This window comes from Pseudopipra pipra, chromosome 7, assembly GCF_036250125.1.
Source record: "Pseudopipra pipra isolate bDixPip1 chromosome 7, bDixPip1.hap1, whole genome shotgun sequence".
Lineage (NCBI taxonomy): Eukaryota > Metazoa > Chordata > Aves > Passeriformes > Pipridae > Pseudopipra > Pseudopipra pipra.
Window position 1 is genome coordinate 33267197 of NC_087555.1, and position 18756 is coordinate 33285952.

At 36.5% G+C, this 18756-nt stretch overlaps 1 protein-coding gene across 12 annotated transcripts in view; it reads left to right on the forward strand.

Annotated features, from left to right (window-relative positions):
- The window catches only part of ACMSD (aminocarboxymuconate semialdehyde decarboxylase), a 41722-nt gene extending 23184 nt beyond the window's left edge, over positions 1 to 18538 (forward strand). For 5 of the 12 annotated variants that reach the window (XM_064661554.1, XM_064661563.1, XM_064661565.1 and 2 more), the window contains 8 exons: positions 329 to 373; positions 7168 to 7217; positions 8493 to 8729; positions 10611 to 10704; positions 12265 to 12360; positions 12834 to 13006; positions 17479 to 17577; positions 17787 to 18538. In XM_064661554.1, the coding sequence (XP_064517624.1) occupies positions 329 to 373; positions 7168 to 7217; positions 8493 to 8729; positions 10611 to 10704; positions 12265 to 12360; positions 12834 to 13006; positions 17479 to 17577; positions 17787 to 17849 (857 nt within the window). In that variant the 3' untranslated portion in view covers positions 17850 to 18538. Of the gene's footprint in view, positions 1 to 328; positions 374 to 617; positions 823 to 2526; positions 2764 to 3071; positions 3103 to 3580; positions 3678 to 7167; positions 7218 to 8492; positions 8730 to 10610; positions 10705 to 12264; positions 12361 to 12833; positions 13007 to 17478; positions 17578 to 17786 lie in introns of those variants that run through there. The other 7 variants (XM_064661558.1, XM_064661559.1, XM_064661557.1 and 4 more) reach the window with 5 other exon arrangements.
- The last annotated feature ends 218 nt before the right edge of the window (positions 18539 to 18756 follow it).

Below are 18756 nucleotides of genomic sequence, written 5' to 3' on the forward strand. Positions count from 1 at the left end.
AGTTAGAGTCTCAATATAGTAAGCAACTTTGAGCATTTTGGAATAAATTGTTTAAAAATGTTGTTGAACTGGCAGCTAAAATTGCACATACAAACAACGTTAGTCAGGTCCAGTCCAACTTCAGCACTTCTGCTCAAGTCAGTGGGGCTACTCAGACTCAAAGTTGAGCCCACGTGTTTCTCCTGAATGAGGTACTGCTGGATTGTAAGAACTGCAAATAATAATAATAGTACTAGTAGTAGTAGTAGTAGTAATAGTTTGTTGTTGTTGTTGTTGTTGTGATTACAGAGTGCTAACTAGCACTGTCTTTTTCTTCTTTCTTCCACAGAGATATGGATATGGTGGATGGGTACAGCTGGATCATCACTGCAAGGTTTGGGCTGTTTGGTGCTCTAAGCTAATCTTGTGTTGTCCTCAAGAACACAAACCCACAATAAATCTATTAAGAAGTGAAGTGGCAATAAGATTGGCTCTGTTTCTGATACAGATTTCTCTAGAGCTCTGTATTCTATGAAGTAATATCAGGGCAAGTCCTAATATACCTCAGTAGAACCTTTTTCTTGAGAGATGAAACTCACAATCTGTGACTGTCTTCTGAAATTCTTCTCTCAATACAGGGATTCCATACTGAAAACTAGAGGGATAAGGGATAGAAGGATTGGCTACTTTGCATTTTCAGGGTGACAGTGCCTCTCCCTATTGGAGTAACCTTATAAAGAAAAGAGTACCCGATCTTCTTCCTTGCTCCTTTTTGTGGTTTGGCCAATTCATTCATTCTCTATAGAGACTCAGCTTTAGGGAAGCAAGACTTGCATCTTCCAGGTACCAAAGTATTTAAGTATATAATGCCTGTTCATTTCAGTGGAACTAGATATTCCCTCATCCCCTTGTCACTTTGCAAAATCCTACTTCATTGTGATTGCATATAAGCTTACACTAGCTGGGTAATAGAAAGAAAGAGAGAGAGAGAAAAAAAAAGAAACAAAGAAAGAAAGAAAAAGAGAGAAAGAAAGAAAGACAAAGCCTGATTTAATAGATACACACACTTTTGCCTTTCTATTACATGCAATGCTATGCTGTAAAATGCCTAACAACCATTTGTGGAAAAGGACCACCGAATATGAAGGTTGAAACCAAGAATGAGGAGCAAACAAATATTATGCTGAGATTTCAGATCTGAGTGTAAACAGGCACAGTAGGGGAGAACAAGCCACCTGCAGAACCAACTTGTGGATGGCACAGCTCCTGAGACATGTGGGAGCTGCAGGAAGAAGAGAATGCTTGGATACATTTTTAGCAGCTTAGCTGTTTGTTACAGGTCTAATGCTAAAATTCCATGCTAAAAATAGTTTGCAGAGGAACTTTGTGGCAAGTCAATAGCCTGATACCCTCTGCAGAGAATTCTGTCCAACCTACTTCTGTCTGAAAATTTTACATGAAAAGCAGTGCATGGTGAAATAAAATCCTGTTCAGATATGTAAAGCTGGGGATAATTTAATAATTTTCTTTAATTCTTAAGATAAAAAAAAAAACAAACAAAAAACAACAACAAAAAACAACAACAACAAAAAACCAAGAAAAAAAAACCAAAGGCTTCTCATATCATTCTGTGAAGAAACATCAGAGTCAAACTGGAAGAAAACAATTACATGCATGTTTAAAGAAGAACAATTTGGAATGTGACTGAGTAGTTCAGCAATGGGATCATTTAAATGTAGTTTGCTGAACCAAATCAGCCTGCTGGACCTAATTCTGAAATAAGTCTCTCTTACTTTTCACATAAATTAATTAAAGCATTAAATATTGAATAATGTTTAGAATGGGATAGAGTACAGTAGTGTAGAATAGAAGAGAATAGTAAAATCCATGCAATCTATTCATGTGTGGTGCAATGCTTGGTTCTACTCTGCCTTTTTCTCACATCCCAAATGGTTTTTTTGTTTATTAGACAACCTGTAGCAATGCACTAAACTTTTCTTAATGTATTGGAGTGTATGGCCAGAGTAAACCTTTCCATCAAGTTGGAAAACCAATTTTACAAGAGTCTGAAGTATTTTACTGGAGAATCAGGACTTTGTAGTTATGATATTTCAAGTAATTTTCATAGCCTGTGATACAGGTAACAAGTAACTTGACAGTTTGCCAGGGCAGCACAGTTAGATTTTTTGAGAAGAGCTTTGAAATACTCATTATATCTGTATATTATATCACAGTATATCTGTGAACAATGTATGAAGTTAGTAACAAATTCAACCTTAAGAACAGTCTGACTTCTCAGAAGGGGACAGAAATCCCTCTGGTTGGGTGTACTGGTAACAAATGTTCTGATTTAACAGGGTTTTTTCTTTAGAAAAATAGACAATTCTAAATAACACCGACTTTGTGAGGAAAAATAAAGTGGCCTTTGGAGAGAGAGAATTCCCTTTCTTGACGGGTCAGGAGCCTGCCTTGCACGGAGCTGTTTACTGCCAAGGTGAAGGAGTAGCTGCCGTGTTTTCTCATGTGGTCTTCAATTTTTAACTGCAGGTGGAGTGTTCCTCTGTCCAATGCATCTGCTGCATGACCTCACTTACCCACCCCAAATGCACAGCGCCAGGTGGATCTTCTGGCTTTCATCCCTTCCCACTTATCCCTACAGTAGCTTCAAACAGCTGGGAGACACTCAGGGCTTGCAAGTGTTGATGAGTTGTGTCCCATCCATTTGTGCAAGTGTCAGCCAGCAGAAAGCCTGGTGTGCCTGTCTGTCCATGTTCATAACAGCATGTGGGGACTTCCAACTTAACAGACAATTTACTTTGCTTAATGTGATGACACTGTACATCCTCAACCTCTTTGAACAATTCACAAATCAACGAAAAAATGAAGTTTAAAAGGTTTCCATGTTCATAAAGGAACAATATTATATTTCATGACTGTGATAATATCTTGAACTTCATACATTTGGGAATTGGTGGCATATGGGAAAGGTATTACACTAATTGAGGTCATGGGTTTATACTGTGATAAAGTTTTGCTTGGGTTTTTTTTTTTCCCAAATACAAATTCTTCAATAACTCCTTTTTTTTCCCAAGGAGAAAACATAACCTGAAGACAACATAACAGGTCTGCTTTTGTCTCATTATCAATGGCGATATGAAACAATTGGACTGAAAGTAACTGAGCTGTACAGTTATTTCTGTAGTTACTGGAATCACTGTGATGCTATTAAGGGAACATATACACACCCAAAGGGAAAATTTAGCACAGATTTAATTAGAGCACTGTTTTGAGGTCAAAATTTGGTTTGAGGATAAACTCGGATTAAGGTACCTGGTATCTTTTCCATATAAATGTAGAATGACATACCTTGCAATAGAAAGGGGACTTTTTTTATTACGAAGACTAAATCTGAACTATAAATGATTGTTTAATTAATGTCTATTTTTAAAATAGTCTTTGTTTAAAAATACCTACTGCATAAAAATAAAAGAACAATATTTTGTCACTGAATTTCCGTAGGGAGCACAATATACTCAAGCAACTATAAATTAGCATGTACTGCTTTGTCACATTCATAATATATGAAAATGTCATTTCACAGGGACAGGCAAAGATGATGAAGGATGGAAAGGTTTTTAGAGTTATTCAAGAGAACTGCTGGGATCCAGAAGTACGGATTAAAGAGATGGACCTGTCAGGTACCTTCCTCCATGAAGGAATTGAAATCATTGAGTCTCATTTAGAATAACTGCAACTTGTCTGTCAGTTCATCTGAAAGTGCTCAATAACAATGGGAAAATTAACAGGTTTAGCATATTGACTCCTTAGTTTAAATCTGTTGAAAGTCATTGAAAACTGATATGCTTTATATTCAGATGGGACATGTTCCCATAACTTTCCTCATTTTCAGTAGCAGTTTATTCCCCACATGAACTCTTTGATTTTGATGGGATTTTAAGTTAGTAAGGAACTAATTGACATAAGTAGAGATGACTTATTGTGGACTTAAAAAGGAAACACACATTCCAGGTATAGAAGTAATTCACATAAAGGAGGAAGATCTTTCATTTTTGTTCCAAATGTTAACAATATTCTTTTTACTCATAGGATTTTTTGTATGTTTGTTTCCAAATTAGCTTTTCATCAAGCTGCATACATGACACTAAATAAAGTATGTGAGATGGGAGACTGAGGATGAGGGAAGGAACTTACAGTCTGATCAGTTATTTTTGCTAGTTCTTATTAACACTGCAATTCCAAATTACTTCTGTGAGAGAAATATGTTACTAAAGATTATTTTCTTCTTAGATTGAAACCTGAATAATTACTACATCAGTTTCCCAGTAGACACAACTTGAATATCTTCTTCAACTTTTTATGAGAAATAAACACCTGAAGAGAGTAGATATTTTTTTAAGTAGCATCTTTATGATTATTGTTTCCTCAGAGCTTATCACACTCTACAACTGTCTGACAGGAGGCTGTGGCCAGCTGGGAGTTGATCTCTTCTCCCAGATAACAAGCGATAGCAGAAGAAGAAATGGCCTCAAGTAGCACCAGGGGAGCTTTATATTGGATATTAGGAAAAAATTTCTTCACCAAAAGGGATGTCAAGCACTGGCACAGGCTGCCCAGGACAGTTGTGAAGTCACTGTCTCAGAAGGGATTTAATAAAAAGGTAGATGTGGCACTTGGGTACATGGGTTAGTGGTGGGCTTGGCACTGCTGGCTTAATGGTTGTACTTGATGACCTTAAAGGTCTTTTCCAACCTAAATGATTCTGTGATTTTGTGTTAGGGAGTACTGTGGGTCATTATCCTTGAGGAGCTTTACTGCAACACATCATATGGGCCAGTTTGGGAAGCCAGGGGCTATGGGGCAATTTACATAAACATAATTAGATAATTTTTCAATTACTTCATCTGCACCCTGGAAAAGTATTTCAAACTCCAACCATTAGACATTTAATTGGAATGCCCAAATGTCTTTGCAAACTCTAAAATATGCTGCCTTATCACAGAATCATAGACTTGACTAGACTGTAATCTTTCTCTGAGTTAGCTCAGGGATTTTGGGGATTACCAAGTCATTCAACTACAATGTGGATCACAAATAGCCTTTGGGCATCTTTCCCTTTCAGATATTTCCCTCAACACTAAAGGCAAGTTTCTACAAAACAGTTCTGCCCCATCTATTTGCTGTAGGCAAAGGGAAAGCACAGGAGCAATTTTTTTTTTTTTTCAAATTTCTGCAAGAGCTCTCCAGAATAGAAAATGTATCATAAAACCAACATCACAATATTTCTCCTCAAATTGAACAGTGCTTGCTTGGTTAAAAAAAAAAAAAAGTCTAAACCTGTGTGTTACAGCACCATCTGGTGACTTGTGCCCTAAAAACGTCCCCCTTTATTACAGTACTCCAGAGACACAGACATTAGCCAATTCAGTGGGACAAAAAAAAGGCCCTGGTGTTTTTCATTCTTACTGCTCAACTAATAATAAAGACTATGGGCCACATTTACTCCTTTTTGGTTTAGAAAGTTGTAGCTACTCAGTTTAAAGAGCATTTTCTGTAACAAAGGCCGAGATAAAGTATACCCAAAAATTTAATGTCTGAACATGGCATAATTTTGGGACAAAGATGCAAGGAGTCTCCCAGCTGAACAAAACTAGAATCAGTCACTAAAAGGTATTATTAACTCAGAGAAATAACTTTGAGGTTGGTTGCTAAAAGACTTTCTTTGTGCATTGTCCAAGAAATCTTGCCAGTAATAAAAAATGGTATCCAATGGACCAAAGAGACTCAATTAGTTCTCATAATCATATGTCCTGGGTCTAATTGGTGTGCACACCTCTGTCTTGATCCACTCAATAAAACAAGCTATCCAGGTAATTCAACAAAACAAGCTAAAAAGGTAATTAACATCACAGTTCTGCAACACAAATCATCACAGTTTTGTTAGAGAAAGTATATTAGTTCATCCTAACTGCCTTTTCTTGTTATTTTCTCCTTTGTAAAATCCTCTGAAGAGGATATGAAGTAGAGTTTTTTCTGTGCTGGTTCTAATTCTTCCTAAAGCCACTGTCTAGGAAGTTTAGCTTGGAAATCTGCCTTCAGGCTTTATGTTAAATTTGCTCAGAAGTGTAAAAATGGATTGAAACCAGATACAACATTCATTGTGGACAACATGGTGGATGTCCTCAAACACACCAATCAAGTGTCATATTGGTGGATAACACGATTTAGGCTGCACTTTGGTAAACATGTAATTTTGCAGTCCTAATCCTTAACCCAAACCATTGCTGCTGTACATAATATTAATCAGATCTTGGAAGAATCTGAGCCACTTTCCTGCTTAACTATTGAGAATCATTTTGTTAAACATTGTCTCAGAAGAAAGTGCATAAATCAGACCTAAAATGTAAAAAAAAGTTTTGCATTTAAATATTTAGTGAAGTCCTAATTATTACCCATTGTTTCTTCTGTTGCTTGTCTGCTAGGTTTGTTGCTTTTATTCCTGTGGTCTGTCACACACAAAGTTATGGTATATATGTGTCTGAACAGAAACAAAACAACATGGACTTAATTCTCTTTATTGCAAACAATAAAGTTATTTCTGAAAACAGGCAGATTTTCTTATACTTAGCCCAGACACAGGATGAATGAAACCTAACATGATATAGCTTTGTGGAACACTTGGGTAAACATTGTTTACCAACCATTGTTAACATAATGTTTTTAATCTTTGAGCAAAATCACTTATTTATTTATTAAATATGTATGACAAATGTGACCCCAGAGTAAACTTAACTTATGGCATTCTGTTGGTTTAACGTCACATTCATTTTTGTGAGAGTAACATTAAATTGCTATTTTAATTGATTGTACATGTGCCTACTAAATATTTCTAAAATCAAAATACTTAATTTCACAAATAATCTAGTATGAGTAGGAAAGTGTTCTCTTTCTTTCTACTTACCAAATATGTTCAAATCTTAATAAACTGCTACATTACAAAATTTATTACTATGATCCATAATTTAAAAAAAAATCTGTCCATGTCACTTAAATCAGTGTTTCTTATCATTAAACTTTTTCCTTCTACCTCTCAAAACAAAATGCTTTCTTATCTTTTATCACAAACAAACAAACAAAAGGAAACATTAATAACTGCTTTTTCTTATTCAGGGGTCACAGTCCAAGCCCTTTCCACAGTCCCTGTGATGTTCAGCTACTGGGTAAGTTCCTACTACCGTATTTTGTAACTCACATGTAGCAAAACTTTTAGAATGTACATGCATCTTCCTGTGAATGAGGTGACTGAAGTAGTCACTAGATCACTGAGGTAAACAGGGAGTTGTTCTGCTCTGAAGAAGGCAAAAGCAGTGCAGGTGTCAGAAGAGCCAGCAGGGTGTCCTGGCAAAGCTCCACCCCGGAGTACACACGGTGGGAAGGAAGGAGACAACAGCTGGATCTCTTCTCTTGTGGGGGTAGCTGGAAATGGGGAGACATATATGTACAGATTTCATGAAAGTTAGACATCAAACAGTATTTTCTCGTGAAAAAACCCCCAAATATATAAAAGATATATTTGTGGTCTTGTCCCACTTTCTTTTAAATGTGCGCAGGGCTCAGGGACCTGGAATATTTGAATCTTAAAATTCAGTAGTAAATTTAAGTTAATACGTTCCCTGCATGGTGATCTTTAATGCTTCAAAGAAATAAAAACAGACTGAGAACATAAATCATAGCAAAATGCTGTTCTAAATACATTCTCAGTTTGATTATTTAGTGATGTGTACAAGTCAATATGTTATATGTAAACAGGTATGTTACATTAAAACCATTGTGTTAAGCCCACAAATAAGTAGTACCACCAATTTTCAGAATTTCTTGTTGAGCAACATCTCTTTAAAACTTTACTCTGGTGTCTAAGGGAATATCTTCCTTTAAATACTTATTGGGGGGGGAAATGGAGATTGATTCAATGGATATTGCACTTTTCTTATTGGAATTATGACCGTTATCTCATTCTAAATGTTAGAGAAGTTTGCCCAAGTTTTCTCTGTAGAATTCTCATGCTGCAGCATCTCACATTTCTTATTTTTATTTCTTCAGCTCCAGTAATAGGAGAGTAAATATTCATTGCTATGTTTAAAAATTATATACTGAGGCTTTTGCATTGGGATAAACAGAAACAGGGGACTGGTTTACACAAAAGACCAGATACTTAAAATGCATCAGCAATCTGGGCTTTATTACAGTCCTATTGAGCAGCAAAGGCAACAGCAGTTGATAAAATATTCAAGACAAGAAGCAGAACTGCACCCAGAGGTTTTAAAGTGAGGTAGAATTTAGTCCTGCAGGTTTCCATCTATTCAGAACTGTAAAGCAAACTTAGGCTTAAACCCTGTCTCTCAGTTGTTTGCAGTGACATTTATCCAATATCTTCCAAAGGTGATAACATTTGAGAACTATATTTTAATGTACTACTCTGCTTAATATCTTACCAGGCCAAACCTCAGGATACTTTAGACCTAGCCCAGATATTAAACAATGACTTGGCTGCTACAGTAAAGAAGTACCCCAAGAGGTTTGTGGGTCTGGGCACGTTACCCCTGCAAGCTCCAGACCTGGCTGTGAAGGAAATGCATCGCTGTGTGAAGGAGCTGGGATTTCCTGGAGTGCAAATAGGATCTCATGTCAACGAGTGGGACCTGAATGCCCCAGAGCTGTATGATGTTTATGCTGTGAGTAACCATTTCTTTCCTTCTTTGGGGGGAATTCTGTGATGTGGAACTCTGTCTAAAAATATCTTGGAGCACGTTCAGTCATGGTTTGAGCCTTCTAATCTGCTTAGTGATCAGAGAGACTCAGCTTATATAGGGTATAATTACAATGATACAACACAAAACATTCTGAAACATTTTATAATAATGAGTAACAATTATTTTTTTTCTTATATGAGTTCTCACTGTAGAGTTGCCTTCTTGGTTTGTGAGGGTAAGTACAGTATCAAATAAAGCACTTCTGCACTGTTTCCATTCGGTTTGAAGTTGCTGTATCTAATCCTATTGAAATAATTGATAAAATCCCAGAGATGATCAGAGATACCTACAGAGCCAAAATACCACATGGAATTATGTAAATAGGACCAAAGGTTCCAAACAATGCATTGATTATAAAATGAATTTTTAGATTGAATTTCGTAAATAGCCTGAGGTCCAGATGAGGATGGTCATTTGTCTAAATTACAGCTTTAATCAATGTACATTCTGCATCTGTTTCTCAAGTTATTAGAGCTGTCTGCTTGAAACTGAGCCACAGAGGTCATATTTCAGGATGCTCAATTTTTCCAAGAATTCTGTTAGTGCAGCACCTGGACTGTTTGTTTTTATGGACATAAACAGTCAGTTATCAGATGTAGATGCCCACATTAATGGAATCTTAGCATGGCTGATGTTGGGGGGGTCCTCTGGAGGCCATCTGGTCCAACCCCCTGTTCAGCACTTCCTTACAGGAGAGATGCTCAGTCCCTTCATCATCTTTGGACTCCCTCCAGTAACTCCGTGTCTCTGGTGCTGGGATCCCCCTCTTGTACTGGGATCTCTCTCTTACACTGTACCTTCTTCACAATGTAGGAAGTAACCTCCCTGGACAATACAGAGTGGGAAATTAAGCCATATTTGACAATGAACTCTTGTCAATCTACCAAGACAGTAATTGAATCGCTATTTTTAGTTTACAAATGTAGATGGCAATTACTCCCCACAACCCAAAAGTTGCAGCTTTATTTATGCATGTGTGGGTAAACAATATCAAACTTTTTCAAATGTGTGATAATCTCCTTAGCAACAAGAGGAGGTCCAGAAATACATCTGACAAAACGAAGCTGTTAAATCCTGATTTAGCATATGAATGACTCTGATGATTATATATTTAAATTTAAGCAAATAGTTCAATTACTCAGTCAGGGTCAGCATCTGTCATTGTTCTTCTGTTTTCCTTTCCTAAGATGTCAATAATTTTGGAAAAATTAATATACTTGCATGGAAATGGATTCCTGATCAGAACACAGCCATATTTGGAACTCTTAGGATAGATTAGGAATATTTTTAACTTTTCTTTAAAGCCAGGTAGAAGGCCAAAGGGGACAAAGTAGTGCAACTCACATGATAATTCCTGAATGCAGCTGGAACAATTCTGCAAAACCATCCTAAAATTGTTCCATAAAATATTATGAGAATTCATCCTCATATGTATAAAGAAACCAAAGAAGTTTTTGCTTGAACTGAGTTTTTTACTTCAGGATGGCTGAAAAACATGGATGGAAAACCGTTTTTGTCCTGCATTAATCTGAGGAACATTTGGCTTACTAAAAAGATATTATCATCTATATTTCCAATCTGTGGTCACAGAAAGAACTTTGAATCTGAGTAAGGACTTCAGACTATGGCCCAGAGGAGTAAATATAAGCAACTATTACTCATAGTTCTTACTTGTGAGCTTATTTTCATACTAGTACTACTGCTCAGTACAAGTTTGCAGGTAATTTTAAAACATGACTAAGAAAAAAAGATGTATTTTGGTATAATATATAGTCAAGATTTAGACTTTTTCTTTTGCTGCAGGCTGCTGAAAAATTGAATTGCTGTCTCTTTGTGCATCCCTGGGACATGCAGATAGATGGGAGGATGTCCAAATATTGGTTTCCTTGGCTAATAGGTAAGTGTATATTGACTTTGCTTAGCCTAAATTTATAAACTGGATTATGCTCAGCAGATTGTTGCAAAGTAAAGTACTAGTGCAGATAAAAAATGGATTTTCTATCAAACCTTTTTTTTAATCAGGTAGTACGATTAAGTCTATTGTGTAAATTCATTTGGCTTTAAGCTTGTTCAGTTTACCTAACTTTTAAATACTTAGAATTAAAATTATTCAGCTTTGCAACATAACATAGTATTCCCTTTTGTCTTCAATACAAAAAGCAGATGACTAAGGAAAAATGAATTCTCTCAGAAATGAGCTCCTCAAAAATAATAGGAGGAAACAAACATTACTTCCTAGAATTTAGTGGATTATTTCCTAGAAATAGGTTAGCCAGAGAGGAAATAAGTCTAACTTTACATCAACTATAGCTGGAAGAGCATGTACTTTGAAAGAACTCCACAGATACAGGGTATTATCTAGTTCCTGGTTTTTCCCCATCTGATGGTACATCAGAACAACAGTGAATAACAGGAGGAGGGTTATTCTGCTACCTCGAAATGTTTAGACCTCATTCCACCCTCACTGACTCTATTTTGCACAGTTTTGCTTTGCATGGTTTTGCACTGACTTCAGTTCTGAAAAACATACACAAGATACATATAATATATGTTCTGCAGAATGCACTGGAAAATCTTGCTGTCCCAATCACTAGTGCAGTATCTTAAAACAAGATTAATTAATCTTAATGAGAGCAGGCTCAACAATGCAGATTTAAAAAGAGAATAAAATTATTGCATTTACTTAACAAAGTATAAATAAAATATTTTCTTACAAAGACTTACAAGGCTTTACATCTGAGCATATGGTAAAACATTAATGAAAAAAAACAACTTTTTGAGCTGGATGGGTATTGTTTCTCCCAGAGATGAGGGGAACTCATTTCCTAACTTTAAGCTGGATGTCTGAAGTTAGATGTTTAGATGGCACAATATTCTAAGTATGTTGGGTAAACCCATAAATTGAAGCCTGCTGTAGGAACCTAAATTGCTGTTATGTTCCTAATGCTGGCCATCCAACTTAGCCATGGCAAAGAGAGAGAGAGGTTATTTCAAAACTGTAGGAACTGGCATCATGTCATAACTAAACCCCAAATCTCTGTTGGAATATCCACCAATACATCTGCCCCCCTTTTCACAAAAGAGGAATCCAGAAGCACAGGTGAGAAGCTGGCATATTCCAGACTACTCTTTGAGCTAGGATAATGGGAATAAAGCCTGTATTGTGTATTTCAGGACATACCCAACCTGCCTGTCATCTGTCCTGGTGCTATAGAGTAAAAACTGGACTTAGAATTCAGAACATCTGAACTTCCAGTCCTGCATCTTCATTTCATTTACTTAAAGTTCAGCTCTGTGTCCCTCTAATAGTAATAATGTGAAACCTTTGGCAGGTGCCCTGTAACTATTATTTTTTTCAGTAGGCTCAAGGCTAATGGAAGAAAATTCAGATAACATTTAAAAATCAAAGAGGAAATTGGAAAAGTGAAACTTATACAATTACACTTTTTGTTCCTAGGCATGCCAACAGAAACAACCATGGCCATTTGCTCCATGATTATGGGTGGAATTTTTGAAAAGTTTCCTAAGCTGAAAGTTTGCTTTGCACATGGAGGTGAGTAATGTGGCATGTGAAACTCCATTTCTTTAGCTAAGCATGTTACAGCTGTATTTTCTGGTACCCCAGCTAAGGATCAAGGGTTCAAGCACTTTAAGGCTGCCACCAGCTGAGCACTATTACCCCAGACCTGCCAGATCAGCTGCTTCTATGAACACTGCCTAGCCTGTGTCAAACAGGGTTTGAACTGCTAAAATACCCTTTAAGGGAAACAAGGAGGAAAGAGAGATGGGAGATGATTTAAGGAAAGGGACAAAGAAGCAGCAGGAGGAATTTGGACATCACAGTAGTGAAGAAGTGAGGACAATAGAAAAAGAAGTTAACGAAGGGAAAGGAATAAAAAATTACTGGTGCAGAGCACTTTCTAAATAGCTGACAGTAAAACTTGTGGGTCTTTGGTGATAATGTGGCTTTTTTTTTTCCCTCCTACGTTATTTTCAGCTGCTGTTGTTGAAAATTTCTTCTTGCAGGTGGAGCTTTTCCATACACAGTGGGGAGAATCTCCCATGGATTCAACGTGCGCCCTGACTTGTGTGCGATGGATAACAAGGTGGATCCAAAGAAATACCTTGGCTCATTTTACACAGACTCTCTTGTCCATGACCCTGGTGCACTAAGGCTGTTAACAAGTGTCATAGGAGAGGTGAGTTTTAATGCTTCCAGAAGAGGGTGAGTCATTATTTAATTCTCTATGAAACAGCAAAATAAGAGAAGAAGAAAACAGGAAGAAGACAACAACTCCACCCAGTGAAATACACTGATGGGTTTCTGCCATGTTGATAATATTTTTACTGTATAGAGTAAATGGACATGTGCATGTCCATTTTACAAGACATCCAAAGGCTCATGGAGTAACAGTTCAGCACTTGACTCTGTTATTCCTTTTCTGAGAAATCTCCCCAAATCTAGACCACATTCATCCAAATATTTGTTCTACATGCAGTTATGGTACAGAGGGATGAGTGTAGCTCTTGAATTTTAAATTGCCAGTGCAAGGAGAAAAGATCACTGGCTTATCTCTTTTTATGCATTTTATAATGTTGGGAGACATGTTTTCCCATTGTTCTACAGACCTTGGTAAATCAGCAGCTGTGTGACTCAGCACGGCTGAGACTCACAGATTCTGTTTCTGGTCTGAATCTGTTAAGCTGACCCATGGATGTCAAGACCAAAGGAGGGAAAGTACAACAGGATGCTTAATCTATTGCTGACTAATTTAACTCTTTTCTATTTGAACTTGTGTAGCTTGGCAAGTCTCAGAGCAGTTCTGCTTTAGGTCAGCTTTGTATCTCAAGGCTGTTCTAAACTATTGTTGTTGTGGGAAAGCTGCAGTCTTTGCACCACACTTTAATTTTTCTACCTTTCATCTCAAGAAGTTACACATAGACTCTGGCCCTTAATCATGATTAGTCTTTGCAACTGAAATTTAGTTCTTTGAGGAGAGAGAGATGACAGATTGTAATTTGATAATCTAAAAGTCACTCAGCATTAACCTCTCTGGTGTCTTGTTTCTTTTGTCAACAGCCTTCTGAAATTAAGTTTCTAAATGCAATAAATTTGGCCAGCATACTACACAGAATGATGGTGTCCTCTTTAATTCTCCTCTGAGTATTCTGAGCTCAAGCAATGAGACATCAGGTGGAACTCTAATGCTGTAAAGTTATGAGTCAGATACCCAAAACATAAGTGCTTTTTAACACTCAGGAAAACTTTCTCTTTTTCATAGCCTAAGGCATCTTATCCTTGGGAAAAAAACATTCACATGACATTTTCAAACTTTACTTTATAACCATGAAAATTAAAAAGCTCCCTTTTTTTCTAATGAAAGTTGATATTCTTACATAATACCCTTCCATGAGTCAAACACTTAAAGAAACACCAAATATCTCAGTGCTTTCAGTGCAGTCGTGTGTTGGCAGGGTAACACATGTAAGATTAATAAATTCTGGGCTAAAAACAATGTGATTGAGTCTTGAAGATGACACTGTAACTTTCTGAGCTGAAGGTTTGAAATAGGACAGCTCTCCAGAGGATGGCTAAGAGCTGTGCAGGAAGGGGATGTGCTGAGACATGGCTCTGGGTCCTCAGGGAACAGCCACTACCTGGCACCAGAATGTAACGTGTTGGCTTTGAGCTGATGAATACTAAAATCCAGTGACATCTGTGGTGAGTCATGGACAGTGAAGTTCACGCCTTCTTTGTTTTAGGTGTGGGTTAATTGAAGCCCATCCCAGCTAAAGGAAGCAGAAATACACATTTCTGGGAGCTTTGTGGGACTGCAAAATTGCTGCAGTCCTTCGCTCCCCCCATGATGAGGTGGGATGAGGTGAACACAAATAAACACAAAATCCCTAATGATGCTGGCTACGAAAAGTGAAGAACTGTGTTGAGATGGGATTAAATGATTCAGTGTATCTCTGCAAAAACTTCCCCATGGTGATTCCTCAAGAGCCATTGCCCAAAGGCAAAACATCCTCTGGCCAGAAGTTGGAGCTGAACTGGTTGTAGCAATCTGACCTTTTTTTTGAGATGTGTTCTGATAGCAGGAAAGAGGGTGAGATTCAAGGTAATTTTTACCAATATAAGAGAGCAAACTCATGGTTAAGGTGAACCAACTTTGAGGTTCATTTTCAGATTCACGTCCCTATTACTGTGAAAAAAAGTTCTATGGAGTAAAAGAGTCCCCTGAGGTTAATCATTATCCCATGTACCTTTCTAAACAGAGACCTGTGCTAATTAAGGAATCAAACCATAATTCTTCTAGGAAAAATTGACTTTGTTGATATGCTTTGGAATAATATAATAGTACATCTCTTATGCTAGGAGCATTATTTATCTGCAAAGGCTTCACAAGACTTCTCTGAGGCTGGTTGCTAAAGACAGGTATTCCAATCCCTGTTTTATAGATGGGTACAAAACTGAAGCTCAAAGAGTATAAATGAATAGCCTAAGATCACCAGCCAGAATGCTGCTCCTAAATTTTTCCTATCACTTTACAGTTCTTAATTTTACTACCAGGGAATAGATCCCATGATTAGTTTTCAAACACTTGTGAAACACTTTCAAATAGAGGAAAAGAAAAATATATTTATAGAGAGAGGAAAAGAAAAATATATATTATTCTAATGAGGTTGTGGGATTTCTTTCTGGTTTGGTATATAGGAGGCATAAACAAGGATGTACAAGCCTTCCTGCCTTACTTAACCTTGCCTAGTAAATAGCTGGGCAAATTCTGCATTTCCTTCTCCTTTGCTTAGAAATCCATTTTCTCATATAAACCTGGTATGTTTATTAATTAGAGGTTTTTGTAGATGGCATATATTTTTTTTCGTATCTGAATAAAATGTCTTGGTATTTAATTGAATATTATAAATAAAAGAATATATTTAGAAGCTTAAAAGTACATACCCTAAATATATTTTGTTTCATCTACACTCAGAAATTGATTTACTAGACAGGGCATATAAATTCTCCTATATTAATCTTTTAGCAGGTCTTCCATAATAAATTATAACACATCAATATAGGACAGAACAATAGAATATCTCCTGGTTGGATTTTGGGTAAAGGTTTGTGTAGATTCTTCCAGAGACTCTTGGCTGACATCTACTGGAGGTTAAACAATTTAAAAACAAAAAGCATTTGGCAACTAGGAAAAACAAAGCATTTCAAAAAATAATTGAATGATGTTTTCTTCACCATATGTCATTATTGGTAATAGAGTTCAAACATTACAAAAAGTGTCCCATATTTATCAGCTTGACTTCAAATTCATGACACATTTCAAAACATATTTTTTAATGAAAACTGTGGTTTTCAAATATTCATGTCTTCAGGAGATTAAACTTAAAGAAAAACAGACTTTTAATAAAATCAGGAGAGTTGGCAGTATGCACTCACCAAGGCAGATAAAATGGGGAAATATCACTCCAGGGTGAAAGTGAGCCCATAACAATGTGGCCCTGTCAAGGATGTGCCTATTTCTTTTCATCTCTGATAATAGGAATGCTGCATGAAGATTTTTATTGAATTTTCTTTTCATAGACTTTCTTTCAGAAATAAATCATATCATGTCACTCATATTCTCAGGTACATGTTTCAAATGCACAGTTAATATCCAGTCCCAGTTAAAGCCATTGACATTTAAAAAAGTTACAGACTTCCAGAAATATCTGAAATTTTGTAAATGAGATTTAGGTTTTGTAATCTGAAGCTGAATACCAGTTAAATTAAATTAAATACTCTTTTAATGTCAGTGTTTTTAGTAATTCTACATTGTATCATACTTTAAGTAGTGTCACTTTGCCATTATTACAACTTTCAAGGTATCACACAAAAGGTAATTTTGATTGCTTTGTATTTCTTGTTACATGTTCTTCTCACATATATGTAAGTTTAAGTTTGTGTATGTCTGTGTGTATGCAGATAAAAATTTCAAATTCAGGAATGCAAATCCAAGCACATTTTCTGATCTCGGTGGAGAATTTCCTTAGATTCTTAAAGAAATGAGTCAAAAAGTCTCATACACATTTTGCACTGCACACAACAGTGCAGGGCATGCAGTGAATAAGTCAAAAATCAGAAGGGAGAATTCTGTGTGTCCTTTATTGGCTATTTAATTATGGCAACACTTAACCAAAATTAATCATTGCATTTTAGGCAGACTACTTGCAGCGGTAGTATGAGCAGTGTAGGAGAACAATAGATGCCTCTTTGTTACATTTCTAACCAGCATCACAGAAAATCAATTCAAGTAGGAAATTCCTATTTGTCTTTTATTCACCCGAGCAACAGACTGTCATGCCATGGGCCTGGGATTTGCATTTTGAACTTTTTGTATATCAGAATAAAAATACCTCAAACTTCAGTTAGGCACCACAAAAATTATTAACAAATAACCTGCAATTTTTTCAAACTTAAATTCACCCAATAAACTCTTGAGCCATTGTTTTCAAGCTTTGTTCTTTCCCTGATGGAAGTTATTATCTTCATATTCACTTTCATAACTAATCACTCCAATACATACATGCAATTTCCTGTGGTTTATTATAAATTCCAGAAGGCACCTCTGTTGTTCAATGTTACTACAAAGTGTACAAATTTTTTTATTACCAGGACAAAGTCATTTTGGGGACAGATTACCCTTTCCCACTTGGGGAACTGGAACCTGGAAAATTGATTGATTCGATGGACGATTTTGACCATAAACTGAAGGTATGATCTTTACATTAGAGGGTTTTTTTCCCTCTCTAGTTTGAGACATGAGATAGAACACTGAAAACTCAGTGTAGTACACTGATTTCTGCAGAGACTGGAAGAGGCCCTCTACTCTAGTTGCAGCAGTTCCTTTTAAAGCACAAGTAAAAGCATTTGAGTTAAATATGAGTTAAGCACAAGCATATATATGTGTTTTGTTTTTACAGGATAAACTCAAGGCTGGAAATGCTCTGGAATTTTTGGGTCTTAGCAGAAAACAATTTGAATAATTAAGAAGATACCAAAGAGGGTAAACTATGGAAACAATGCTGGATCCTTAGGGATGCTTCTGTTGGCATGTGCAATTGTACAGGTGAAAAAGAAATTTGACAAGTATCTAAGTCTCCCGTAGGTACTGGAAATGAGTGTGCACAGGTATTGCTGTGCATTTGAGGATTTAGGCTGTTTAAACAATTCTGAAATCTCTGCTTTCGTAATAAAGGAGAGATTTCACCTTTTGCAGTTGTAATAAGAATCTCTGAATTATAATGAATGCCATGTTATTAGGACTTGATTCTCAGGAAGGAAAGAGCTGAGAAAACTATATACCCATTATATTTCAGTCTTTGTTATGAGCAATAAACAGAATTTGAAAGAATCTTAAAACAGAATTTAAGCAGAACTTTGTTGATGCCCAATAAAAGGTAACATTTGCCTGTATCCACTGCTGGGAAGTGCATCATGTCACACTCAGCTCAGCACTACAAGGGTGGGCACTGATGCTTTGTCAGTGTTGTGACAGGATGAAAAAGTCTATGTGGGGAACTTTACATTTCAGCTGCCACCTACACCACTGTCAACTTATTCATCAGAAACAATCTGGACAATATGGTTGTAGGTGCAGAAAGAATGTATTTTGTGTGGGTAATACTTGATATGTCACTGTCACTATCAAAATAAATACTAGTGTTTAGCAACAGTATGGTTTAATGTTCTTTCTATTCCTTAAAAAATACTTCCTAAAGTAAGGTTGGATACTTTAAATGTTGAAGTGTTATTGCTCTAATTAGATTGAGTCCTGATATAAGAATGGGAAGATGGCTTACTCTATAGCCTATTGATTGAAATGGGTTTTCATTATTATCCAGTGAGTGCACAGGCATCCTCCTCCCGAGAGGATTTTATACCGGACAGAAA